At 46.5% G+C, this 25,196-nt stretch overlaps 1 protein-coding gene across 1 annotated transcript in view; it reads left to right on the top strand.

Annotated features, from left to right (window-relative positions):
* Positions 1-24,796, top strand: part of PLA2G4A (phospholipase A2 group IVA) — a 55,186-nt gene extending 30,390 nt beyond the window's left edge. The window contains exons 8-17 of the mRNA XM_054384430.1: positions 3,591-3,813; positions 4,109-4,223; positions 9,320-9,457; positions 10,372-10,464; positions 10,936-11,007; positions 13,067-13,309; positions 20,228-20,412; positions 22,962-23,157; positions 23,364-23,521; positions 24,665-24,796. Of these exons, the coding sequence (XP_054240405.1) occupies positions 3,591-3,813; positions 4,109-4,223; positions 9,320-9,457; positions 10,372-10,464; positions 10,936-11,007; positions 13,067-13,309; positions 20,228-20,412; positions 22,962-23,157; positions 23,364-23,521; positions 24,665-24,796 (1,555 nt within the window). The remainder of the gene's footprint in view (positions 1-3,590; positions 3,814-4,108; positions 4,224-9,319; positions 9,458-10,371; positions 10,465-10,935; positions 11,008-13,066; positions 13,310-20,227; positions 20,413-22,961; positions 23,158-23,363; positions 23,522-24,664) is intronic.
* The last annotated feature ends 400 nt before the right edge of the window (positions 24,797-25,196 follow it).

The raw sequence follows: 25,196 nt of genomic DNA, 5'->3' as shown, positions 1-25,196 counted from the left end.
ACTACCTTGCAGCACAGTGGGACAGTGGTGTGGGTCTGCTGAAGGTGATGCTTCAAAATGCTTCACAGGGTGAGGACAGCTCAGTCTCCAAATGATCTCAGAATCAGAAAATGATTTTGGTTGTAAAAGACCTTTAAGACCATCAAGTCCAACTGTGAACTCAGCACTGCTAGGTCACCACTCAATCATGTCCCTCAGCAGCATATTTACACAGGTTTTCGATTCCTCCAGGGATGGGGACTCCACAACTGCCCTGGGCAGCCTGATCCAGGCCTTGACAGCCCTTCTGGGGAAGAAATTGTTCCTCATGTCCAACCTAAACCTCCCCAGGTGCAACTTGAGGCCATTTCCTCTTGTCCTATCACTTGTTACGTGGGAGAAAAGACCAACCCCTAGCTGGCTAATTCCATCAGAGGACCAGCATGGCAACTGGGGGAACAGCACATGAGAAGATGGAGTAGCTGGATTTGTGTGGCCTTGAGGAGCAGGCCAAGGCGGTGGTGGCAAATCTTACTGTTATCTTCATCTACCTACTGAGTAAGCTGTAAAGAAACCAGACTCTTGTTGGAAATGCCATTCCTCCTTGTCCTTTCTCAAGACAAGAGAAACTGGATGACCTCTTAGAGTTCTTTTGCAGTGAGAGTGGTCAGTCACTGGAAGGTATTACCCCATCCTGAATTAACAGGGTGGGGCAAGGTGTCATCCTCTCTCTCTCTCTTTGACTCAGTGAATACTTCAGGTGAAAGCAGAACTTGACTGAACAAAGTCCTGAACAACCTGATCTGACTTTTGAGCTGGCTCTGCATTGAGCAGGAAGCTGCAGTGAAGACCTTGAGGTTCCTTGCAGTCTAAATGATACGATGTGAATGTCTCACTCATTCCTTCAGAGTGATGGAAGACGAGTATGATTGGAAGAGCTAAAGATAAATGAGCTGGGAAACTGCTTGGGATGAGTTTTATCCCCTGGTTTAACCCAAGCACATCTTGCGGGAGCAGGTCCAGAGGAGGCTGCAAAGATGACCGGGGGCTGGAGCACCTCCCATATGAAGACAGGCTGAGAGCTGGGGATGTTCAGCCTGGGGAACAGAAGGCTCTGGGGAGACCTTAGAGCAGCCTTCCAGTACCTGAAGGGGGCTACAGGAAAGCTGGTGAGGGACTATTTAGAAGGGCTTGGAGTGAGAGGATCATGAGCAATAGTTTGAAAGTAGAGCAGAGTAGGTTTAGGTAGCTCTTTACAATAAAAGTGGTGAAATACTGGAACAGGTTGCCCAGGGATGTGGTTGAGGCACCCCGTCCCTGAAGACATTCAAGATCAGATCAGGCCCTGGGCAGCCTGCTGTAGTTGGAGCTGTCCCTGCTGACTACAGCGGGGTTGGACAAGATGACCTTTGAAGGCCCCTTCCAACCCAATGCAATCTGTGAATCTGAATTTTGGTTCCAATGATGACCTGTTCTATTCCTTGTGGGGGATTTTCTTTCACTTCTGTGAAGCTTATGAGGTCACGTAAGGATCACAGGTCTTGCTAAGGAGCAGCTGGGGGAACTGGGGTTGTTCAGCCTGGAGAAAAGGAGGCTGAGAGGAGATCTTCTGGCTCTCTACAACTCCTTGAAAGAAGGTGTGTCAGTGTGAGCTGAAATTCCCCCCCACCGACAATAACTAGGCTAGCTCAGTCTGGAAGCAAATGAGAGCTGTATTTACAAGCAAAATCTACAATTTATGATGAAATGCAATGAATATGTACAAATATACAAAATTCACAACATTTACAAATATATACAATCAACAGAAAAGCACAACCAAGCCCCATTTGCTTCCACCCAAAGGGGACTTTCCCAAGGGGCCTCTCTCCCACGGGTTGCCTCCCCCCAGACTCCCCTTGCAGAAAGCAGAGTTAACTAAAGCAGAAAAAGTTGTTAACTTAGCTGCCAAGGTCAGTGTGTTATCTTCAGCCAGAAGAGAAGAAGCAAACAGCAGCCAGACAGCCCAGCAAGCTGCCCTGACTGCAGAGTGTCGAAATGCCCCACTTTGTTTTGAGTAATAGTTCTTAAACATTTCTATCTATCCAATGGAAGTGTTTAGAACAATCAGTATTTTGCTTTCTTACACCCAATAGTGACTTATTCACACTCTTTCACTTTCTCTGCTTGAACTTTGCAAGGAAAACTTAAAAAGACAGTTTGAAACCATCACAGAAGGATGGAGCCAGGTGGGGCTTGGTCTCTAATCCCAGGTGACAAGTGACAGAAGTGATGAGGATGAGAGGAAATGGCCTAAATTTGCCCCAGGGAAGGTTTAGATTGTACATTAAGAAAAATTTCTTCCTTGAAAGAGTGGTTAAGCCCTGGAACAGGCTGCCCAGGGAAGTGGTGGAGTCCCTATCCCTGGAAGCAGTCAAAAAAAACATGTAGATGTGGTGCTGAGGGATATGGTTTAGTGGTGGCCTGGCAGTGCTGGGTTGATGGCTTGACTTGATGGTTTTAAAGGTCTTTTCCAGCCTTGGTAATTCTGTGGTTCTCTCTGAACTGATTCAGTCATATGTCAGAAGCAGCTGTATTTGAACTTTGCCTTTGCTGTCTTCGTGTTACCTCTTCAGACTTTCCTTGCTTAATGAATAAATGAATGGACACTTTGGCACTCTCTTTTCCTTCTCTCCATGCAGTCCATTACTTGGGAATAATGCTCTTTTCTTTCTTTTTTTCCTGAAGGGTGGAGAATTCCTTTCCTGGCAGGAGAGGCAGGTTTTCACTTCTTCACTGAGATGCATGCCTAACTTTGGAGCAGCTCTTTCTGTCACCCTTCTTCAACCCTGTGCTGAATGCCTCATTCTGCCTTGTCCTTGCTCTGCTCATGTGGAGCTGACCTGCAGGCTGAGCTTCGGAGGCTGTGCAAGGCCTCGTGAGCCAAGCTCTTACCCCATGCACATGACAGGGTTCATCAGGCCGTCAGGTGAATTGCTGGGCAGTGACCTCAGGGCTGATCTTGGCCAGCATGTGTCTGAATGTGTTGCAGCATGGTGTGTGTTCCTGAGCCAGCTCCTGCAGTCAGCAACACTGAAATGACTGTCCCAGAGATAAGGGCAGCCTAGCTTATCACCCCTAGGGTTCCTTAAAGCAAGCCAGGGGCAATGGTTTGAAACTAGAGCAGGGTAGGTTTCGGTTGGACATAAGGAGGAAGGAACTGCATGAACGTGGTCATGCCTCTGTGCTTGGAACTGCTGAGGTTGTTCCTTGAATACTAGGTTCAGTTTTGGGCCACTCACTCCCAGAAGAACATTGAGGGGCTGGAGTAGGTCCAGAGAAGGACAACAAACCTGGTGAAGGTTCTGGAGGACAGGTCTGGTAAGGAGAGGCTGATGGAACTGGGGTTGTTTACACAGAAGAAGAGGAGGCTGAAGGGGGCCCTCATTGCTCTCTATAAGAAATTGTTTAGCTTTCTGTGCCTTGGGAAAAAGGAAAAGGCAATTAATGGTGAGTAAATTAATCTGATTTTATCAGTAATTATAGCAAATTCTTTAGGAGCTGATTGCCCGCATCAGACACCTGCCACTGACCTGGGCTTTGACACTTACAGAGCCTGTTTCCTGTTGCAGGTACATGTCCACTTTGTATTCACACCCTGATTTTCCAGAGAAGGGACCCAAGGAGATCAATCAAGAACTGATGAACTCTGTGAGCCACAACCCTCTCCTGCTGCTCACTCCTCAGAAAGTCAAACGCTACATTGAAGCTCTGTGGAATAAGAAGAGCTCAGGACAGCCTGTCACCTTCACGGATATCTTTGGAATGCTGATAGGTGAAACCCTTATCCATAACGTGAGTTCATTTTCTGGTGATTATCAGAGCTGAGAAACTGTTGATAATTAGGAAAAAAATTCTTTGCTGCAAGAGTGGTCAGGCATTGAACAGGCTGCCCAGGGAGGTGGTGGAGTCACCGTCCCTGGAGGTGTTCAAGAAATGTGTGGCCATGGCATTCTGGAGCATGGTTTAGTGGCCATGGTGGTGTTAGGTTGATGGTTGGACTTGATGGTCTTGGAGCAACTTGATGAGTTGGAGGTCTTCTCCAACTCAAATAATTATTTGATTCTATGATGTCTTTCCTTTCGTGTAGAGAATGGACTCCACTTTGAGCAACATGAAGGAGAAAATTAACAGTGCTCAGTGTGCTCTGCCGCTCTTTACCTGCCTCCACGTTAAACCAGATGTCTCAGAGCTGATGTTTGCAGGTAGGTTTTCAATCTGCCTGTTGAGTCACTTGGGAAAAGAAGAAAGAAATACATGGCTGACACAAAAAGCTTGTTTTTTTTTTAATACTTTTTGTACCCTGTAATTTGATAGAGTTTGAAATTATTAGTCTTAGGGCAAGGCTTAGGAAGAAATTTGCCACAATATGAAACATTCCTCAGGGCTCAACCAAATTTGTATCATTAGGAACCTAGTCCAAGGAGATTTTTTAATTCTTAGCAAGAGTAGGAAGTGCTGATGCTGAAGGATATATCAAACATCATGAGGACTCTTCTGGTGGGTGTAAAAAGGTGTTTGGGAAATGGTCCTTTTTGTGTTCAGTGGCTTCTGGGAATATGACAGTGGAATCTGATAAGAGAAGTCTCCGGGGAGACCTTAGAGTGCCCTTCCAGTACCTGAAGAGGCTACAGGAGACCTGGGAAGGGAATTTTTACAAGGACTCAGAGTGATAGGATGAGAGGGAATGGATTGAAGCTGGAGAAAGAGAGATTTAGACTGGAGATGAGGAAGAAATTTTTTCCCGTGATGGTGGTGAGACACTGGAACAGGTTGCCCAGAGAGGCTGTGGATGCCCCCTTCCTGGAAGTGTTCAAGGCTGGGCTGGATGAGGCCTCCCTGCCCATGGCACAGGGGTTGGAACTTTGAGGGTCTTCAAGGTCTCTTCCAACCCAAACCACTCTGAATCTATAATAAGAAATTGCACAGAGATAAGTGATCCCTGGGGCTGTTTATCCTGGAGAAGAGCAGCCTGAGAGGGGATCTGACCAATGCTCAGCAAGAACTAAAGGGTGGGGGGCAAGAGGATGCGACCAGACTCTTGTCAGTGGTGCCCAGTGACAGCACAAGGAGCAACAGGCACGAAGTGGAACCCAGGAGATTCCACCTGAACATGAGGAGAAAATTCTTTGCTGTGAGGGTGCTGGAGCCCTGGAGCAGGCTGCCCAGAGAGGTTTGGAGTCTCCTTCTCTGGAGAGATTCCAAACCCACCAAGACTTTGTGATCCTGGACAAGCTGCTGTGGGTGCTCCTTACTTTAGCAGGGGGGTTGGACTGGATGCTCTCCAGAGGTCCCCTCCAACCCCCACCATGCTGGGATTGTGTGCAAAGCGTTTTGGTTTCTGATGACCACCTGCTTTCTGAGACATTGCCTTGGGGTTACTTATTTATGGTTTTACAAGCACAATGACCTTTAGTCAATAATGACCTTCTCTAAGCAAGGCCAGAGGCACCTGAAGGCTGCCCCAATTTCTTTAGCCTTACCAACTGATTGAAAAAAAACATTGCCTCTGGATCTAGAGTTTCCTCTTTTGAGGCTTCCATCTGTCTCATCATAGAGGATGTGAGAGCTTTATCATTTGTAGATTGTTTTCCCTTCTTAGAACTGAACAGCCACTCTTGACATGAAATACATAATAAGTTTTGAACAGAAACATTTACCCTTTCTTATTTTAGTAGACTAGAAACGCAGTTGAGCTCCTTTATGTTGTTTCAGGCTGATATGCATTAATTAATATCAGACAACTTTTTTGGGGGAAAAAATGGTACAAGATGTCAGGCAGCTGCTAATACCTTTCATGCCTCAGGCTCTGCATATTTTCCTCCCAAGAACATTTCTGACCTGCGTGGCACCTGCCATAGCCAGAGCTGCAGTAATCAGTTTAACTGAGCATAATTACAGTGATTTAGCTAAAGACAGCTTTGCTGTTTTTATTACTCTACTATATTGCTGTACCTTTGATTATTGCATCAATACCTCAGGTGTGTTGGTTAACAGCCAGCTGAACATGAGCCAGTGTGTGCCAGAGTGGCCAAGAAGATCACCAGCATCCTGGCTTGGATCAGCAATACTGTGGCCAGCAGGAGTAGGGCAGGGATTGTCCCCCTGTTCTCAAGACCAGTGAGACACCACCAGTTCAAGTCCATAAGGAAACAACCTTGGTGAAGTTTATTTTAACTGGCTTCAGATTTCGATTGGAAAGGATTGTGCCCCTGTACTCGGCCCTGGTACTGGGTGCAGTTTTGGGCCCCTCATGCCAAGAAGGACATTGAGGTGTTGGAGCAGGTCCTGAGAAAGGTGATGAAGCTGGTGAAGGGTCTGGAGAACAGGTATGGTGAGGAGCTGCTGAGGGAACTGGGGGTATTTAGTCTGGAGAAAAGGAGGCTGAGGTGTAACCTTCTGCCTCTTTGCAACTGCCTGAAAGGAGGTTGGAGACAGGTAGGGGTGAGACCCTCTCCCAAGTAACAAGTGGTAGGACAAGAAGGAATAGTCTCAAGTTGCACCTGGGAGGGTTTAGGTTGGACATGAGGAATGCTTCTCTCAAGGGTGGTTAAGCTCTGGCCCAGGCTGCCCAAGGCAGCAGTGGAGTCCCCATGCCTGGAGGGTTTTCAAAGCCATGTAGATGTGGTGCTGAGGGACATGGTTTAGTGGTGACTTGGCAGCTCTGCCTTAATGGTTGGAGTGCATGATCTGAAAGGTCTCTTCCAAGGATTCTGTGATTCTATTTTGGATTGAACCACAGTCAAGAAACTAGGGATTTATAGACTAAGTATTTCCCTTGATGTAGAGTTCTTGTCTCTTGGGACACTAAGTTAATGGACTAAGTTGTGGATGCCCCATCCCTGGAAGCATTGAAGACCAGGTTGGTCAGTGGAAGGTGTCCCTGTTCACTGCAGGGGAGTTGGACTAGATGACATTTTAAACGGACACTGTCTCAAGGAGTTTCTGGAATGGCAGGAGGTACTGCTGAAGCCATTTAATTTTAAGGCAGAAATCTTGGTTCCCTGAGCTGGATCTGGCATCTGTGAAATCATGTCTGCAAGCACGCAATGAAAGTGGAATATTGCAGATTAAATTAATTCTAACACTTCAGTTTCACTCTCAGCATGGTTCTGAACCTGCCAATTCCTGTTTATATATCTAATGGGAAATTCCATTAAATTCCTGGAGTGGGTCTTCAAATGAATTTCCTTCTGCTCCAGTGGATGTGAAGATTTGTGGGTGATTTATCTGGAAAATAGGATGTTATGTTTGGCTTTGCAGATAAGCGAAGCTCTCAGCAGTCATGATTAAACCTTTCCTTTCCAGGAGGAGTGGTTAATCTTCTGCTTAACATTCTAGCAGAAACACTCAGTGTCTTGAGGGGTAGATGGCAGCCTGTCAAGGGTCAGGGCTGGGCCAGCCACTAGAAGAGTGCCAGAGGCTCTTTATGAAGCTCTCTGCTTCCCAAAGGGAAGAGAAAGGGAAGAAGGGAAAGACATTGATGGGGTTGGGAAAGAGAGTAAACTACCTGGGATGGAATGTAGAACAATGCCATCGAATAGAGACAAAGAGACACAAACCTATATGGAACCAATCCCTGCTGGCAGTGACCATTGGCACCACTGATGCTGGGGTCAGGCACTGGGCAAGTCCCAGATGGACTCAGCAGCAGATGGGAACTGGATTCAGGAACACATGAATCAGGATGGAAGGCAGAAGGCACAGAGTCCTCCTGGGACACCAGCCAGTGAAGGAGAGGCTTGACCCTGGTGATCCCTCAGCTTTCTCCTGCAGATGCCATCCATGGGATGCAATCCCTTGTTGGTCAGTTCAGGGTCACCTGTCCTGTCTGCTCCTCCCAGCCGGTGCCCTCTCTGACTTCCTACCCCCCAAGGTGGGGCACAAGTTATGGCAGTGTCCTTGGTGTGCAGAGGAGCAAGTCTAAGGCAGAGCCTTTCTGCAGCTCAGCCCTCAGCAGGAGCTCTCCCTTTCAGCTTCTCCCATCTAGAGGCAGCCACTGGCTGTGCAAACCTGCCCTGAACTTCAGAAAGTGCCTCAGTGAGCAGAGCCTGAACTGTGAAGTGAGAGCAATGAGCAGAATTGGCTGTGGTCTGGCTCAGACCAGGACACCCTTCTAATTTGAGAACTACTTCTGATGTGTTTGCAGAAGCTGTGGAATCAATCACGAGTAAAAATATGGAAAATAAAAGGGTGCAATACAAGACATGTCAGGTACTCTTTGGTTTTTAGGGTACTTTTTGTTTGTTATTGTTCTCTTTATGCAGTGAATTCTCTGATGTAACCAACTCCACTGGTACCACAGGAAATATTTCCCAATCAGCCTTAATGCCTTTTCAGGAAGGGTTCATTTCACATCCATGTATCATATAATGCAAATGGCTTTGGAAACATCCTGCTAAGATCAGAAAATGCAGCTGGACATTTTATTCCATAGATTTTTGGAGCCCTCTGTTCAACACGATGATACAGACTTTAGAAAGTCTCTTTGATGTGGTTTGGTGTGAAGTTTCTCAGCTACATCTCAGCTTTGCCTTTTCCTTTTGGATTTCACTAGAAACTTTAGAATCCAGATGCCTTTCCTAGACTGTTTCCCTACTTCTGTGCTATTAATTTTTCTTTTCAGTTCTCTTCATGCTTTTGGTATGATCACAGTGGAAGAGAAGAAGGTTAAAACTGAGACCCTTGTTGCATTTCATAGATTCACAGAACTGTTCAGGTTGGAAGGGACCTTGAAGATCATCTAGTTCCAAATTCCCTGCCATGGCCAGGGACACCTACCATTAGATGTGTTCCAGTGCCCAGGGAGGTGTTCCAGGCCATGTTGGGTGAGGCCTTGAGCAACCTGGCCTAGTGGAAGGTGGTGTCCCTGCCCATGATATGGGGATCAGAACTAGGTGATCTTCAAGGTCCCTTTCTTGGATGTGATAAGACAAAAACCAGATGTCGTTTTGGTTTTTCATTCATGGTCACTACTTTTATGCTTAGGAGGGTTTTATACTTATGAGGGTTACTTGTTCATGATGAGGTTTTTACAACCTCATCTCTTTTCAGCACAGTTTGTTGTGATAAGAGAGAATGAGAATCAATATTCCTTCTCTGCTGAGACATTAGAATGTCCTTCACTTGAAATCAATATTTTCACTTCTGCAGAACCTAAGAGCTCTTCCTCTCGGTTATTTAACTTCCCATTTAATCAAAATTTCTTCGCTTGGACAGAATTTTCATTTGTTTATGTCTTATCTTCTGTTTCTATTCAGGTTGAGATTGCTAAAGAAGCACAATTTGGTTTCTTTTGCAGACTGGGTGGAATTCAGTCCCTATGAGATTGGAATGGCCAAGTATGGCACTTTTATGTCTCCAGATTTGTTTGGAAGCAAATTTTTTATGGGGACAGTGGTGAAGAAGTATAATGAAAATCCCTTGCATTTCTTGATGGGTGAGTATGTGACAGCAAGAGACTTGAAAATAAAACTCATTTCAGTAGTTCATGGACAAGGGCAGTCACACAAACTTAGGAACAAGAAGTAGAGTTCTCAGTTTATTTAAGGCATCCATTTGAAAGTCTTTGCAGATGTGGATTGGTATTCTTTTTCTTGTTCCTGCTATCATGGAATTATAGAATGATAAGGGTTGGAAGGGACATCTAGAGATCATTACGCCCAACCCTCCAGCCAAAGCAGGATCACCTGGGGCAGGTCACACAGGAACACATCCAGGTTGGTTTTGAAAGCTTCCAGAGGAGATTCTGTAACCTTTTTGGGCAGCCTGCTCCAGGGCTCCATCACCCTCACAGTAAAGAAGTGTCTCCTCATGGGGAGGTGGAATTCCCTGTGTTCTGGTTTGTGTCCATTGCCCTTGGACCTATCACTGGGCACCACTGAAAAGAGCCTGGCACCTTCATTCTGACACCCACCCCTCAGATTTTTCTAGACATTGATAAGATCCGTTCTCAGCCTTCTCTTCTCCAGACTAAACAGTCTCAGGTCTCTCAGTCTTTCTTCATAGGAGAGATGTTCCAGCCCCTTCATCATCCTTCTAACCTCCACTGGACTCTCTCCAGCAGATCCCTGTCTATTGAACTGGGGAGCCCCAAACTGGACACAGTATTCCAGGTGTGGTCTCACCAGGGCAGAGTAAGAGGGAGAGGAGAAGCTCCCTAGACCTGCTGGACACACATCTGATGTACTCCAGGAGCCCATTTGCCCTCTTGGCTATGTACAGCTGAGCTTATGACTTAGCATGTTCCAAAATGAGAGGTGTGTTCAGAAAGCAAATAACTGCTTCAATAGTGCAAGAAATAGGTTTTAGTTCCAGCAGCCTTCTCTTCATGGTTTGCTTTTCCCCTTCCAGGTGTCTGGGGCAGTGCATTTTCTATATTATTTAACAGAGTGCTTGGCGTCTCCAACTCTCAAAACAAAGGACCCACCATGGAAGAAGAATTAGGTAATACTGGGAACTAATTAATCTATTGTGCCAATGCAATTAGCAAGATTCAGTCGTCTGTGGAAGGATGGCTTTGTCCATAGTCATTTTAGCTTTGAAATAATACCTTGAGACAGTAATGAACAGTTAGCAATGACTCTGTGGTTGTGTGAGAACAAAGCTGTAAAGGGTAACAAAATGCAGAGTTTGGAGAGAAGTTCACTCCTTTCTCTTTTTATTTCTCTCTTGTGGCGTTATGAGATTAAAACCATTTTGTTTTCTACCTGCCCAACTGTACTGACCTTTATTTTCCACACATTCTGCAGCAGAGCTTTCATAACCATCTTGCCTTCTGATTGTCCCCCACTATTTTGAAGTGGGGGTGCCCATTCAGGACAGTTCAAAACTCTCTGGATGTATTATGAAGATTCCTGGCTGTTCTGACATTGAAACTGTAGCACTTTAAAGTGATTTTTATGTTTCTTTCAACAGAAAATATTAGGCTAAAGCACCTTGTGAGCAATGACAGTTCAGACAGTGAAGATGAATCGCAGCAACCGAAAGGTAAGGAAATCTTCCTCTTCTCTTTCCTAGTTTACTTTTCACATCAGCTTTTCTGTGGCCTGATCAGATTTCCAGATGTGGTTAACTAGCCCTAGCTGCTTTTCCTTAATCTTACCAATAGTCTCCTACAAATGTGTCAAGGATCAGGGCTGGGCCAGCTGCTAGATGAGTGCCAGAGGCTCTCTATGAAGCCCTCTGCTTCCCAAAGGGAAGAGAAAGGGAAGAAGGGAAAGAGATTGATGGGCTGGGAAAGACAGAGGTACAGAGACACAAACCATGAGCCAACCCAACCAATGGCATCACCAGTGGCACCACTGATGCTGGTGGCAGGCACTGGGGAAGTCGCAGACTGGACTCAGCAGCAGATGGGAACAAGATTCAGGAGCTGGATTCTGGAATTGGATTCAGGAACACAGATCAGGATGGAAAGCAGAAGGGACAGAGTCCTCCTGGGACACTGGCCAGTGAAGAAGAGGCTTGACCCTGCTGATCCCTCAGCTTTCTCCTGCAGATGCCATCCATGGGATGCAATCCCTTGTTGGTCAGTTGAGGGTCACCTGTCCTGTCTGCTCCTCCCAGCCGGTGCCCTCTCTGACTTTCCTACCCCCCAAGGTGGGGCACAAGTTATGGCAGTACCCTTGGTCTCTGCAAGTCTCAGGCAGAGCCTTTCTGCAGCCCAGCCCTCAGCAGGAGCTCTCCCTTTCGGCTTCTCCCATCTAGAGGCAGCCACTGGCTGTGCAAACCTGCCCTGAACTTCAGAAAGTGCTTCAGTGAGCAGAGCCTGAACTGGGAAGTGACAGCACTGAACATAATTGGCTCAGACCAGGACAGATGACAGCTCAGCTCTTGTTTATACCACTGGTAAAACTTAATTACCTTGCCCAAAGATCTCAAAGGAGCCAGTGGCTCAGCCAAAGAGCAATATATTGAACAGGAGACCTCAGGAGGGCCTTTGGTTTGACTTCCTGCCTCCTGCTCAAGTCAATGGTCAGATCATTCTCTTCACACATCCTCAGTCTTGATGTCAGCCCAACATGGCTTCAGAGAACTCATCAATTTCACATACACCCAAAAATGAGGCTTGCTGAGTCAGATGATCTCCAGAAGCCTGTGACCAGCAAGCTACAGAGCTCAGAGGCATGTTTGAATTCTTACCCACACAGCAAGCTGACACTATCATTATTTTCAAGGTTTCCTTGGTCAAATATTTTCCTGAGAAGGGTTTAGTTTGTGCTTCCAGCATTCTCAGATACCTTCTAGCACCTTGACAAGTGACATTTGATACAGGAAATTCCTAGGGCTTGGCGTCATCTGTTAAACAATGCCCAAATCCAGGTTCCCAGAAGAGCCACAAGCACAAAGGGAAACATTGAGCAGTGGGAGGAAAAGATCCTACTGAAAATTATCTTTAGGTACCAAAACCATCTGGGAATTTTGCTGATTTTAGTCAGAGTCTCGGTCTCACCCTAATAATTTGATGATCCTTTTGGGCACAACAGTGATTTTTCACCTGAAGAAGTCAGTCACTTTTTTAACAACAAAACCAAACCAAAGAGTAAATCTCGGGTTGACAAACCCAAAAGGGTTGTCAAGCCCTGGAACAGGCTGCCCAGGGCAGTGATGGAGTCCACATCCCTGCAGAGACTGAAAAGCTGTGTGGATGTGGTGCTAAGGGACACAGGTAGGTGACCTGGCAGTACTGGGTTAGTGGCTGGACTCCATGATCTTGAAGATCTCTTCCAAGCAGAATATTTCTGTTTGTCTCTTGGAATGCAGGTCTTTGTCATTTTAGAATCTACAGGAAGAAAAGAAAACCTTAGGAGATGAGGCAGTAGATGATGTCATTAGGTCAGTGAAATGGCTACTTCTGCAAAATAAAATAACAAGAGGGTGATGCCATGTTCTCTGCAGAATTCCTGTCAGCACTCCAGCCACCACTGAACACTACATCTCTCTCATGATTTGTAGCCACAGTGGACAACCTGCAAATCTGTGATTTGGGTTTACACTTCAGAAGGTTAACTGTCTCACCATTGTATATTTTCACTTTCCTCTGCAGGCACTGAAAACGCTGAGGGAAATCAGGACTATCAGAACAGCAGCCAGGAGAGCTGGGTGCAGCGCATGCTGATGGCGTTGGTGGGGGACAGTGCCCTGTTCAACACCAGGGAAGGGCGTGCTGGCAAAGTGCACAACTTCATGCTGGGATTGAACCTCAACAGCTGCTACCCACTCTCTCCTCTGGCAGACCTTCTGAAGCAGGAGTCTGTGGAGGAAGATGAACTAGATGCAGCTGTTGCAGGTGAGTTTGCAGGAAGCCCCCATTGCTGTGTGTTTATTAGTAACACCAGAAGCAATGACTTCTCAGTGTGGTGCCATCCAGCTTACGAGGCTTGCAGCAGCACCTACCAGAAAGCAGGAGATAGTTTCTGTAGAGGCAGCCATGGGTACTGATCAACAGCAGAGGTTGGGAAGGAACTGGGTGCCTCAGAGGGCACCACATGATGGTTGTCCCCCTGTACTGGGCACTGGTGAGGCTGCATTCTAACTACTGAGTTCAGTTTTGGGCCCCTCACTACAAGAAGGACATTGAGAGTCTGGAGCCTGTCCAGAGAAAGGCAACGAAGCTGGTGAAGGGTCTAGAGCATAAGTCCTGTGAGGAGCAGCTGAGGAAACTGGGGTTGTGTAGCCTGGAAAAAGGAGGGGAGACCTGGCTCTCTACAACTTCCTGAAAGGAGGCTGGAGTGAAAAGGGTGTTGGTCTGTTCTACCAGGTAACAAGTGATAGGACAAGAGGATACTGCCTCAGGTTGTGCCGGGGGAGGTTTAGGTTGGACATTAGGAAAAATTTCTTCATGGAAGGGGTTTGTAAGCCCTGGAAGAGGCTGCACTGGGAGGTGGTGGAGTCCCCATTGCTGGAGAGATTTAAAAGCTGTGTAGCTGAGGTGCTGAGGCACGTGGTTTAGTGGTGACCTAGCAGTGCTGGGTTAATGGTTGGATCTGAGGATCTTAAAGGTCTTTTCCAGCTTAAATGATTCCATGATTCATTGGAAGCAGCAGTAGCTGCTACTGGGAGCAGCAGTAGCCCTTAGTTTGACGGAATTACTGGCAGAGGTGACCAAGCTGCTTTTGTGTGTGGTTTCCTTCATTAAGACCACTTCCTCACTCGCTTGGACTTCTCCAAAGAGTATCCTGTGTGGTTCATTTTCTCTTATTGATGCTTCTGGTAGAAATCAAACCTTTCCTTGCTCTTCTACAGGGCATCCCTATGGCAAAATTTTTGCAGCTCTCCTGTCTTCCTCTGAAAAAAACCTGTGGAGTCAACACCCTTCTTGTAGGTCCTTGTGACACTGTTTGCTTCAGTGGGACTGATCTGTCAGGTGCATTCACATCTCCCATATGGCTGATGTGTAGCTGCATCTACATTTCCTGTTGACTGAAGTGGGACTGCAGATGGAAAATAAGATTTTCAGAAAAATGGTAATTTCTACAAGAAGCTGACAGCCTTCCCCAGTCCATGAAGCATCTGATGCCTGGGAAAGTAGCTGCAAAGAATTAGGGACCACAACCAGTTAATATCTTTAAGATTCATTACAACCACCTCAGTGAAAGCCAATTGATTTCTCAATGTTCTTCTGTCATGGCTGAGCTTTTTTCCTTCTTCAGTAGGACTTCATGATGTGAGTTGTGATTCCATGATTCTGAGTTATCCCACAGAACAGTTACAGCTCAGTGAAGATACGGACAGTGAACAGGTGGAGCTTCCACTTAAAATTTCTTTACCATAAACTGTAAAGCCTCTGTTTTATTTGGCTTATTAATGACATCCATCAATCTGAGGAGCTACAAGAAGGACATTGGGGGTGCTGGAGCATGTCTCAAGAAGAGCATATAGAAAGTGTTTTCTCCCTTAGCTATCAAAGCAAACATGAGCTGGTACAAGTCCTATGAGGAACAGCTGAGGGAACTGGGGTTGTTTAGTCTTCAGAAGAGGAGGCTGAGGGGAGACTTCATCACCCTCTACAACTACCTCAAAGTGGTTAGAGCATGGTGGGGATTGGTCTCTTCTCACTTGCAGCAAGAGACAGGACAAGAGCAAATGGACTCAACTTGTGCCAGGGGAGGTTCACATTGGGTATTAGGAACATTTCTTCCCAGAAGGGGCTCTCAGGCACTGGAACAGGCTGCCCAGGGAGGTGGTGGAGTCACCATCCATGGAGGGATTTAAAAGACACCTGGATGTGGTGCTCAGGGATGTGGTTTAGTGCCAGTGACTTAGCAGTAGTGGTGGGATTGTGAGCTCTAGGTGAGAGATTGGACTTGATGGTCAAAAAGGTGCCTTCCACCTTCACAGCCTAGGATTCTATGTTCTGTCCATGTTTCTGTGTAGAGGCACACCACTACCACCCATCCCTTGTGGTAACTATAGGCACTTCAGCCCCTATTTCCTGGCTGGTCATTATGCAATGGTAAATACCAGATGTCGTTTAAAAGCTCAAGTAGCAGAGGAGCTCTGCTGTGTATTTGTTAGTGTAACAAATCCCTTGGAGTGCTTGTGGAGTAATTTCCATCTGTACTTCTCTTTCTAAATATTTTTATCATCTCAGAGGTGTTTACAGTTGGGTAATCTTAATATTTAGAGTAGTTGTAAAAGACAGGAAAGCCAGTAGTAAATTTATGGAAAAAATGACAGATGATTAGAATTTTGCATAATTAAGGCATGTAGAGGGTCTTCAGAATCAATCTTCAACTTCCTGGGGTTTAATTTCAGTTGAAATAGGATGCTGGGCCTGCACCTCAGAGACAATTCTTGACATTCCTTTGGGCAAAACGTCTGCCACAGCTGTGACTTAACTGCACTATTTTGCCTACACGCATAAGCCTGATGAAACAAAGCCAACAGCTACGAGTAGTTGCAATATTATAAAAGCATAGAATGGGTTGGGTTGAAAGGCACTTCCAAAGGTCATCTAGTCCAACCCCCCTGCAGTCAGCAAGGACATCCTACACTAGATTAGGTTGCTCAGAGCCTTGACACGTCTCACCTAGAATATCTTCAGGAACAGGGCCTCCAATACTCCCCAGGCAACCTGTTGCAGTGTTCCACCACCCTCATGGTGCAGAACTTGTTCCTAGCATCCAATCTAAATCTTCTCTAATTTCAAACCATTGCCCTCGTCCTATCACTGCAGGCCTTTGGAAACAGTCCCTCTGCAGCCTTCTTGTAGGTCCCCTTCAGGTCGCTATTAGGTCTCCCTGGAGCTTTCTCTTCTTCAGGCTGAACAACCTCAGCTCCTTCAGCCTGTCCTTATAGCAGAGGTGTTTCAGCCCTCTGATCGTCTTCATGGCCTCCTCTGGACCCACTCCATCAGGTCCACATCCTTCCTGTGTTGAGGGCTCTATTATGGTCAAGAACAGTTAAAAACCCTTTGAAATTTCAGTAGTCAGTCTACAATTTGCTCAGTCATGTGATAGGTGTGATTTTAATGATGTGAATTAATTTCAGGGAGACATTTTTGGCACTGAGAGTAGTGAGACACCGGCCCAGGCTGCCCAGAGAGGTGGTAGATGTCCCATCTCTGGAACCATTCCAGGTCAGGTTGTTTGTGGCTCTGAGCAACCTGCTCTGCTTGCAGATGACCCTGCTGGCTACAGGGGAATGGACTAGATAGCCTTTAGCGATTCCTTGAAACCAAACCCATTCTCTGGTTCTGTACAGCAGAGATCCCAACTGCCTGATCTCCAACACTTGGCTTCACTTTGCTAAGGATCCTGTTTCTGCTGAGCATTTTCTTCATTGATCTCAAGTAGGCTTTAAAATTTACACCCCTGGAATGATTCCATTCTGAACTCAGAGTTGTTCTGCTTCTGTGCCTTCGTATTACAACACTCCAAAATCACTTGTATGTGAATACCAATAGGGGAAAAAATAACTCATGGTGCCTGCTTCCTTATTTCAGTATTTATGGAAACTGTTACGGGAGGTGCACGTCAGTAGCAGATGTCCCTTCATTTCCCATACGTACACTGAAGCTGCCATCTGTCCCAACCCTTGCTCTCTAGAAGATGCTTTCTTCTTTTACTTCCAAACAATTCATAGAATCATCCAGTGGTTTGCGTTGTAAGGGACTTTCAAAGGTCATATTATCAAGTAATTGTTTTGGTTGGAAAAGACCTCCAAGATCATGAAGTCCAACCGTTAACCCAACACCACCATGGCCATTAAAACATGTCCCAAAGTGCCATGACCACAGGTTTCTCCACCACCTCCCTGGGCAGCCTGTCACAATGCCTGACCACTTCTTCACATCTAGGAGGTGTCCCTGCCCATAATAGGGGGCTGGAACTAGATGATCCCTTTCAACCCAAACCATTCTATGACTTTTTTTGGCAATTATTTTTTGTTTGTTTGTTGTGGTTTTTTTAAATGATGATGAATTTGGTAAACATTCAGATATTTTCACTGACTTAAGCTTATGATTATAAATATACCTGGTTCTAAATTAGATCAGTACACATCCTTGACCCTTTATCATGAAGCAATGATTTGCTTTTCTCCCTCAGATAACAAGGCAGACATGAGGACAGTGGTGCCTCATTTTTTAGCAGAGTGCCGTCAAAGGTGTAATAACAGAAATAAAAAGTCAAAACATCTGTTCTGATGGTCTTTGTGGCTGCCCATAACACTAAATTTTTCCTATGGATCCTGAAATGGTAGACAGTAGAGTTGGAGTTCTTTTTGAAGGACTCTCTTCACATGAAAATATTTCACGTTCATGTTAATTCTATTGCTGATAAATAGGTGCTAGAAACAATGATAGGATGATAGGTCACTGGGACTGGGCCCAGTGTTTAACATCCTGTTGGTGACACGGGCAGTGGCACTGACGCACCCTCAACAAGTTTGCTGATGACACCAAGCTGTGGGGCCTGGTTGACGTGCTGGAAGAAGGGATCCTTACAGAGGGACTTGCACAGGCTTGAGAGGCAGGCCCGAGCCAACCTCATGGAGTTAAGCAAGGCCAAGTGCAAGGTCCTGCACCTGGGCTGGGGCAATCCTAAGTACAAATATAGGCTGGGCAAGGAGTGGCTCAAGAGCAGTATGGAGGAGAAGGACTTGGGGGTGTCAGTCGAAGACAAACTCAACATGAGCCAGCAATGGTCACTGGCAGCCCAGAAGGCAACTGTGCACTGGGCTGCATCCAAAGCAGTGAGAGCAGCAGGACAGGGAGGGGATTCTACCCCTCTGCTCTGCTTTGCTGAGAGCCCACCTGCAGCAACTGCATCCAGTTTTGGTGTCCCCAGCAAATGAGGGGCATAGAACTGCTGGAGTGGGTCCAGAGGATGTCTTGAGGATGATCACAGGGCTGGAGAGCCTCTCCTGTGGGGACAGGCTGAGGGAGATGGGGCTGATGATCAACCTGGAGAAGAGAAGGCTCTGAGGAGATCTTAGAGCAACTTTCCAGTACCTGAAGAGCACTACAGGAGACCTGGGGAGGGACTTTTTTACAAGGGACTGGAGTGATAGGATGATAGGGAATGGATTGAAGCTGGAAGAGGGGAGATTGAGATAGAGATTAGGAAGAAATTCTTTACAGTGAGGGTGGTGAGACACTGGAGCAGTTGCCCAGGGAGGTCGTGGATGCCCTGTTCCTGGAGGTGTTCAGGCTAGGCTGGATGAGGCCTTGAGCAAGCTGGTATAGTCAAAGCTGTCCTAGGATCTACATGAGCTTAAGGTCCTTTCCAAGCCAAACCATTCTGTGATAACTGTGCTGTTCAGCATTCCCTAGCTTACAGTGCCCTTTGCAGATACGAGCATCAGTCTGCAGTTAAAAGTCAAACACATGCACTGGAAATGTTTTTAAGATCTAGAGCAAGAAAAAAACTGTCAGGGGAAAAAGTTTATGACCCTTTAGTAGTATCCAGAGAATTGGAGAAGTGCACAGACACTTGGGAAAAATTACTTATTTTTACCCAGAGTTTAACCTAGGGAATATTGAGGTTGAAGGAGAAGCAGCATCTTCTTCAGCCTCAGTTTGGGCTTTAGAGATAGGAAGCTCTTTGAATACTCTGCCATGGTGATCTCAGAGATCTTTTCCAACCAAAACAATTCCATGATTCTATGACAGTAACAGTAGAGAGTGGCTTACATGTGATTTTTCCCCAGTGCTTCTGTTTCAGATACAGATGTGGTTCGCTGTTCCCTTCTATCCCAGGCCTATTAGCAAGTATGAGGTCATCAGCCATCGCTTAGGTTGAAAGGCAAGGCTTGGTAGTCCTAAGTATAAGGGACAGAAGCAGGCATGGACAAGAATTACACAGAATCAGAGCCATGTCAAGGCTTCAGAGGCATATCTCAGCTGGAGAATAGGAACAGGGAAGGACAGGGGATTGGGAGGGAACCTGGAGGAATAGGTTTGGACAGGGCTTGTAGGACACTGGGAGATGTATCTCAGGAATCTGTCACTTACTGTTCCATAAACATTTTCACAGAATCACAGAATGTTTTGTGTTGGAAGGGACCTTTAAACACCAGATAGTCCAACCCCCTGCAGTCAGCAGAGACATCTGCAAATAGAGCAGGTTGCTCAGCGTCCCATTCAACCTGACCTGGAATACTTCCAGGGATGGAGCATCTACCACCTCTCTGGGCTACCTGGGATAGGGTCTTATCATCCTCAGTGTGAAAATTTTCTTCCTTCTCTCCAGGCTGAATGTTCAACTTTTAGTTCAAACCATCACCCCTTGTCCTGTCACAACAGACCCTGCTCAAAAGTCTGTCCCCAGCTTTCTGATCATCCCCTTTAAGCACTGAAAGGCCACCAGAAGGTCTCCCTAGAGCCTTCTCTTCTCCAGGCTGAACAACCCCAACTTTCTTTGTGTGCAGGTTGTTGGGGATGACCGAGTAAAGGTGGGAGGGACAGGGTCAAATCTGGGCTTTTGTCCCCTTCAGTTTTGCCTCAAGTCACCTTTGCTTCTGCCTTGGGACAGGACATAGGTGTACTTGACCTTCTGGGGTCCCTTGCAGCTCTGTTTTCATCTAACTGTCCAGTTGTTAAGACCAGAGTTAAGGTTGCAGGAGCTGATGGTATGTTTAGTTGGGATGCTGCACATTTCTAAATTCTGTGGAATCTTCAGTACTTGGGAAACCCCTGGGGAGCCCATCAGAACATCAGTTCCTCACTCTCTGTTCCTGTTGTATTTTCGTTTGTTCCACGCAGATCCTGATGAGTTTGAGAGAATCTATGAACCTCTGGATGTGAAGAGCAAGAAGATTCATATAGTGGACAGTGGGCTGACGTTTAACCTGCCATACCCACTTATCTTGAGACCTCAAAGAGGTGTGGATCTCATCATCTCTTTTGATTTTTCAGCAAGGCCAAGTGATTCCAGTCCTCCTTTCAAAGTAAGTAAGGCAGACCGTTCCTTTCCATGTGATCAAGATGTAAAGTTGTCTCAGTGTTACTCTTCCAGTCAGGTTGGTTGGACATTTGATGGTTTCAGAAGGCCTCAGTGCTGTTGTATTCACAACACTGGAGCAATTTGTCTCCATGTCAAGGCACAGTGTTGCACTCTGCCTCAGTTCCTGTTTACATGACTCACAGGAGGCAGCTGACACAAAGCAAGCTGATGCAGCTGGTTTGAAGTCACAGCTCTGCTGTGGTGATGGCAGCCGTGCCTTCACACTGTGCCGCACAGCTCCCTTTTGGGTCAGGATTAACCAGTTCGGTCAGTCAGGTACCACTGTGCTGCCACTCCAGCTATGCACAGCTGAGTCTGGGGTGTGAGGGAAGGAGCTTCTGTCAAAACCTCCCAGAAGTGTGTCTCACTCTTTCCTCTTTCTAAGTACCCAAGGTTTTGGAAGTGGAGCTAACTTCATTACTATTCAGGAGAAGAGCTTGGGGATGTTAGTTGATGGAGAACTCAGCATGAGCCAGTAATGGCCACTGGCAGCCCAGAAGGCAGCTGTGTGCTGGGCTGCATCCAAAGTAGTGAGAGCAGCAGGACAGGGAGGGGATTCTCTGCTAAGACCCCACCTGGAGCAGTGTCCAGTTCTGGTGCCCCCAGCATAAGAGGGACATGGAACTGCTGGAGTGGGTCCAGAAGAGGTCATGAAGATTATCAGAATCAAGAGCACCTCCTCCGTGGGTACAGGATGAGAGTTTGGGGCTCTTCAGCCTGGGGAAAAGAAGGATACAGGAGTGACCTTAGAGCAGCTTTCCAGAACTTGAAGGCAGCTACAGAAGAGCTGTGTAGGGAATTTTTACAATAGCTTGGTGTGATAGGATGAGAGAAAATGGATTGAAGCTGAAGGAGAGGAGATTTAGACTGGAGACTACGAAGAAATTCTTTATAGTGAGGGTGGTGAGGCACTGGAACAGGTTGCCCAGGGAGGTTGTGGATGCCCTGTGCCTAAAGGTACTCAAGGCCAGGTTGGATGAGGCTTTGAGCAACCTGTGCAATCCCACTGGTTCTACTTTCATCACAGATTCCAGTTCAAGATCTGGCCTGGACCTGTGGTAGCACTTGAAGCTACAGAGAGGGAAATCAGCCAGCAGAAGTCAATGACTCTGCTCTTGGTTTATCATTTTACACCCACTATTGTTTAATCTCTTGTGTATCCAAAACAGTTGCCCAAAGAAGGGCCCTATTTCATTCAAACCCAAGATTAAAGACGTTGACCTTCCCTCTCCTCCCTCTCACACACCCTCATTACATGCTTTTGAGTCATTATTTACCAATTATTGTGTTTACTGGGTTTGCCACAAGGGGAAAAAAAAAAAAGCCTCTTTTCCAAACTTATTTCTTCACTTAGCATGCTTTCAGATGCCTTGCTGTGCTGGCACTGCACACAGAGCCCCACGTGGACTGGTGTTTATGAGCTCTCACTGGTTTCCATAGCACTGCTACTCAGTTTGCCACTGAAATTACAGATGGCTGCCTCTAGCTGTCAGCTCTATAAATCCACACAAAGATTTATGTGACAGAGCAGCTCTCTCCTTCCTGTGAATCATCACCATAGGTGGTGAAGCTCAGCAGGCTCCATTAGGTGCTCAGGTTGCCATACTGGGTCATCTGTACAAAGGTTAACTTCATCAGTCCTACTGTAAAGAGGCATGAGCTCAACTGCTTCTAGTAAGCAAATGTGTGTGTGCAAACTGTGGTGCAGCCAGAAGGGACCTGGACCAGGTGGGTAGAGTTGGAATGAGTGGGGCCAACAGTCATCCAGCCAGCTTAGAGATGCAGCAGGGTTGAGAGTGTGGTAGGTGAAAAGCAGGACATGAGCTGGCACCGAGCGCTGCCAGCCCAGCAGCATGGGCAGCAGGTGGAGGGAGGGGATTCTACCCCTCTGCTGCACTCTGCTGAGACTCCACCTGCAGTGCTGGGGCCAGCTCTGGAGTTCTCAGCACAGCAGAGACATGGAGCTGTTGGGAGTGAGGCCAGAGCAGACCACAGCCAAGATGGGAGAGTTGGAAGCCCTCTACTGTGAGGCCAGGCTGAGAGAGTTGCAGTTGTTCAGCCCGGAGAAGGCTCCAGGGAGACCTTCTGGTGGCCTTTCAGCACTTAAAAGGGCCAATGAGAAAGCTGGGGACAGACTTTTGAGCAGGCCCTCTTGTGGCAGGAATAAGGGGTGATAGTTTGAACTAAAAGATGGAGATTCAGACTGGAGAGAAGAAAGAAAATTTTCACACTGAGGTTGGTGAGACCCTGGCCCAGGTTGTCCAGAGAGGTGGGAGATGCCCCCTCACTGGAACTATCCCAGGTCAGGTTGTTTGGGGCTCTGAGCAACGTGCTCTAGTCGCAGATGTCCCTGCTGACTGAAGAGGGGTTGGACTGGATGACCTTGAAAAGTTTCTTTTGACCCAAACCGTTCTGTGATCCTACCCAATTTGCCTTGAGTCTCTCTTCGCAATGGATGCTTTACCTGCACCTGGGTCTTTGTTCTCTTTTCAGGAGATTCTACTTGCTGAGAAATGGGCCAAGATGAACAAGCTTCCATTCCCCAAAATAGACCCAAATGTGTTTGATCGAGAGGGCATGAAGGAGTGCTATGTTTTCAAGCCAAAGGACACCTCTTCAGAGAAAGACTGCCCAACTATAATCCATTTTGTTTTGGCCAACATCAACTTCCGGAAGTACAAAGCTCCAGGTGAGCATGCAGCTTCTGATGCTGAATCTGGCTGTCCCTTTGAAGCTTTGTCATGGCCTTGTGATGTCATACTGGACGTGTTTTGTCTCAGAAATAACTCCTGAGTCTGTCTGTAGTAGTTAGAGATCTCAAAAGAGGTGTTAAAAAGAAGATGGGAGGTCTTCAGACCCAACATTTTGATTGTCTTTTTGTTGTTCTGTGTGTAGGCGTTCCAAGAGAAACTCAGGAAGAGAAAGATTTTGCAGACTTTGATATTTTTGATGATCCAAATACACCCTTCTCTACCTTCAACTTCCAGTATCCTAATGAGGCTTTCAAGAGGCTCCATGATCTGATGGAATTCAACACCCTCAATAACATAGATGTACGTATGCTGGTGTGGAAGGGCCTTCAAGGGTCTAGGTCATTAAACAGAAAAGTAGGTGATGTAAGCCCTAACGCTGCCTACTGGAGCTGCAGGGGTTCACCTCAGTGTTTGCCTGAGTGTTAGGACATCCAAAGTGCTTCCTACATTTCCTTGTGCCCCTTTAACGTCTCAGAGTTGAGGCTGGATCGGTGGAAAAATCTGATTTTAGTGAGGGCTGGTGTATACCCCAGCTAAGTTCTTCATGAGCTTGTGTGAAAGCATGCACAAACTGATGTGGTCAGTTTGTGTCCTTCTGACCTGGGAAGGAGAGAAGAGTCCAGGCACTGCAGGATACAGGGGTTCCCCAAACAGAGCCGGATGAGATACACAGATCCATGAGAAAAGCACTTGGTCTTTTCATTTGACCTCTTTTTCTGAAGCTCTTGAAGTATCAGTGTTGTAGGAATTGTCACCATATATGATGTTCTGTCAATAATAAACCACTAAGTAAATATGCTGCTGAAAAGGTGCTTTCCAGTGGAGAAAAATAATCCTGGCTGAAAGGTTTGATGTAACATTGTGGCCATCTTCCAAATGGAAGCACTGCTAGGGTGTAGTTATGTGTGTGCTTTTCACAGTGTTTGAGCCTGGCCCTGTTAGGATCCATTCCAGTTCATGCTATTTTCTAGTTCGCTTCCTGTGTTGGTTTGGTCATTTTGCCATCCAAAGCCTTGCAGGATACCTGAGCAAGCCTGGAGAAGGGAAGGCTCCACGGAGACTTAACAGCAACCTTCCAGTGCCTGAAGGGGCTTACAAGAAGGCTGCAGAGGGACTGTTTCTAAAGGTCTGCAGTGATAGGATGAGGGGAAGTGGTTTGAAATGAGAGGAGATTTAGATTGGATGTTAGGAAAAAGTTCTGAACCACAAGGATGGTGGAACACTGCAACAGGGAGGTAGTTGAGGCCCCATCCCTGGAAATATTCTAGGTGAGGCTTGACAAGGCTCTGATCAACCTGATTTAGTGGAGGATGTCCCTGCTGACTGCAGGGGGGGGTTGGACTAGATGACCTTTGCAGGTGCTTTCCAACCTGAACCATTCCTTGATCTGGTTCTGTGTTGGTTATTTCCCTGAATGACACCTTGTTGTTGCCTGTCTCCCAGGTGATCAAGCAAGCTATGATGGAGAGCATTGAATACAGAAAGGAGAACCCGTCTCGCTGCTCCGTGTCCCTCAGCAGCGTGGAAGCACGGAGATTCTTCAACAAGAACAATCTGAACAACAACCACACGTAGAGGATGTGCCAGAGGTCCTGCTCCTTCAAGAGACTGGTTCTGTCTTTATAACTGGATTAAAAAAAGACATTATCAAAGCATTGCTGCTGCTGAGCAGGGCTGTGCACAACTCCTGCAAACGTCTGCTTGTGAGTTCTCCAAGTGTCAGTATAATTTTGTACTCAGTTTTTCAGCAAAAGCCCTGGATACATTTCAGCATGCTGAGAACCTGACTTTAAATACTCTGGACTGAGGTGGGGTTGATCATGTTCCTTGGGCTCAGTGTCCAGCTTTTTATTGCTTACAAAAGGACAAGCCCTGGGTTCTCAGAATAGGGCTGTTGTCTGGTTTGTGATTGATGGAAACTGGGTATGTCTTGGAACATGGGATGAAATGAGAACCACAGGAGAAACAAATCTAG

This window comes from Indicator indicator, chromosome 10 (assembly GCF_027791375.1).
Source record: "Indicator indicator isolate 239-I01 chromosome 10, UM_Iind_1.1, whole genome shotgun sequence".
Taxonomy (NCBI): domain Eukaryota; kingdom Metazoa; phylum Chordata; class Aves; order Piciformes; family Indicatoridae; genus Indicator; species Indicator indicator.
The sequence above is the reverse complement of the archived record's forward strand: the minus strand, read 5'-3'. Positions and strand labels throughout refer to the sequence as shown.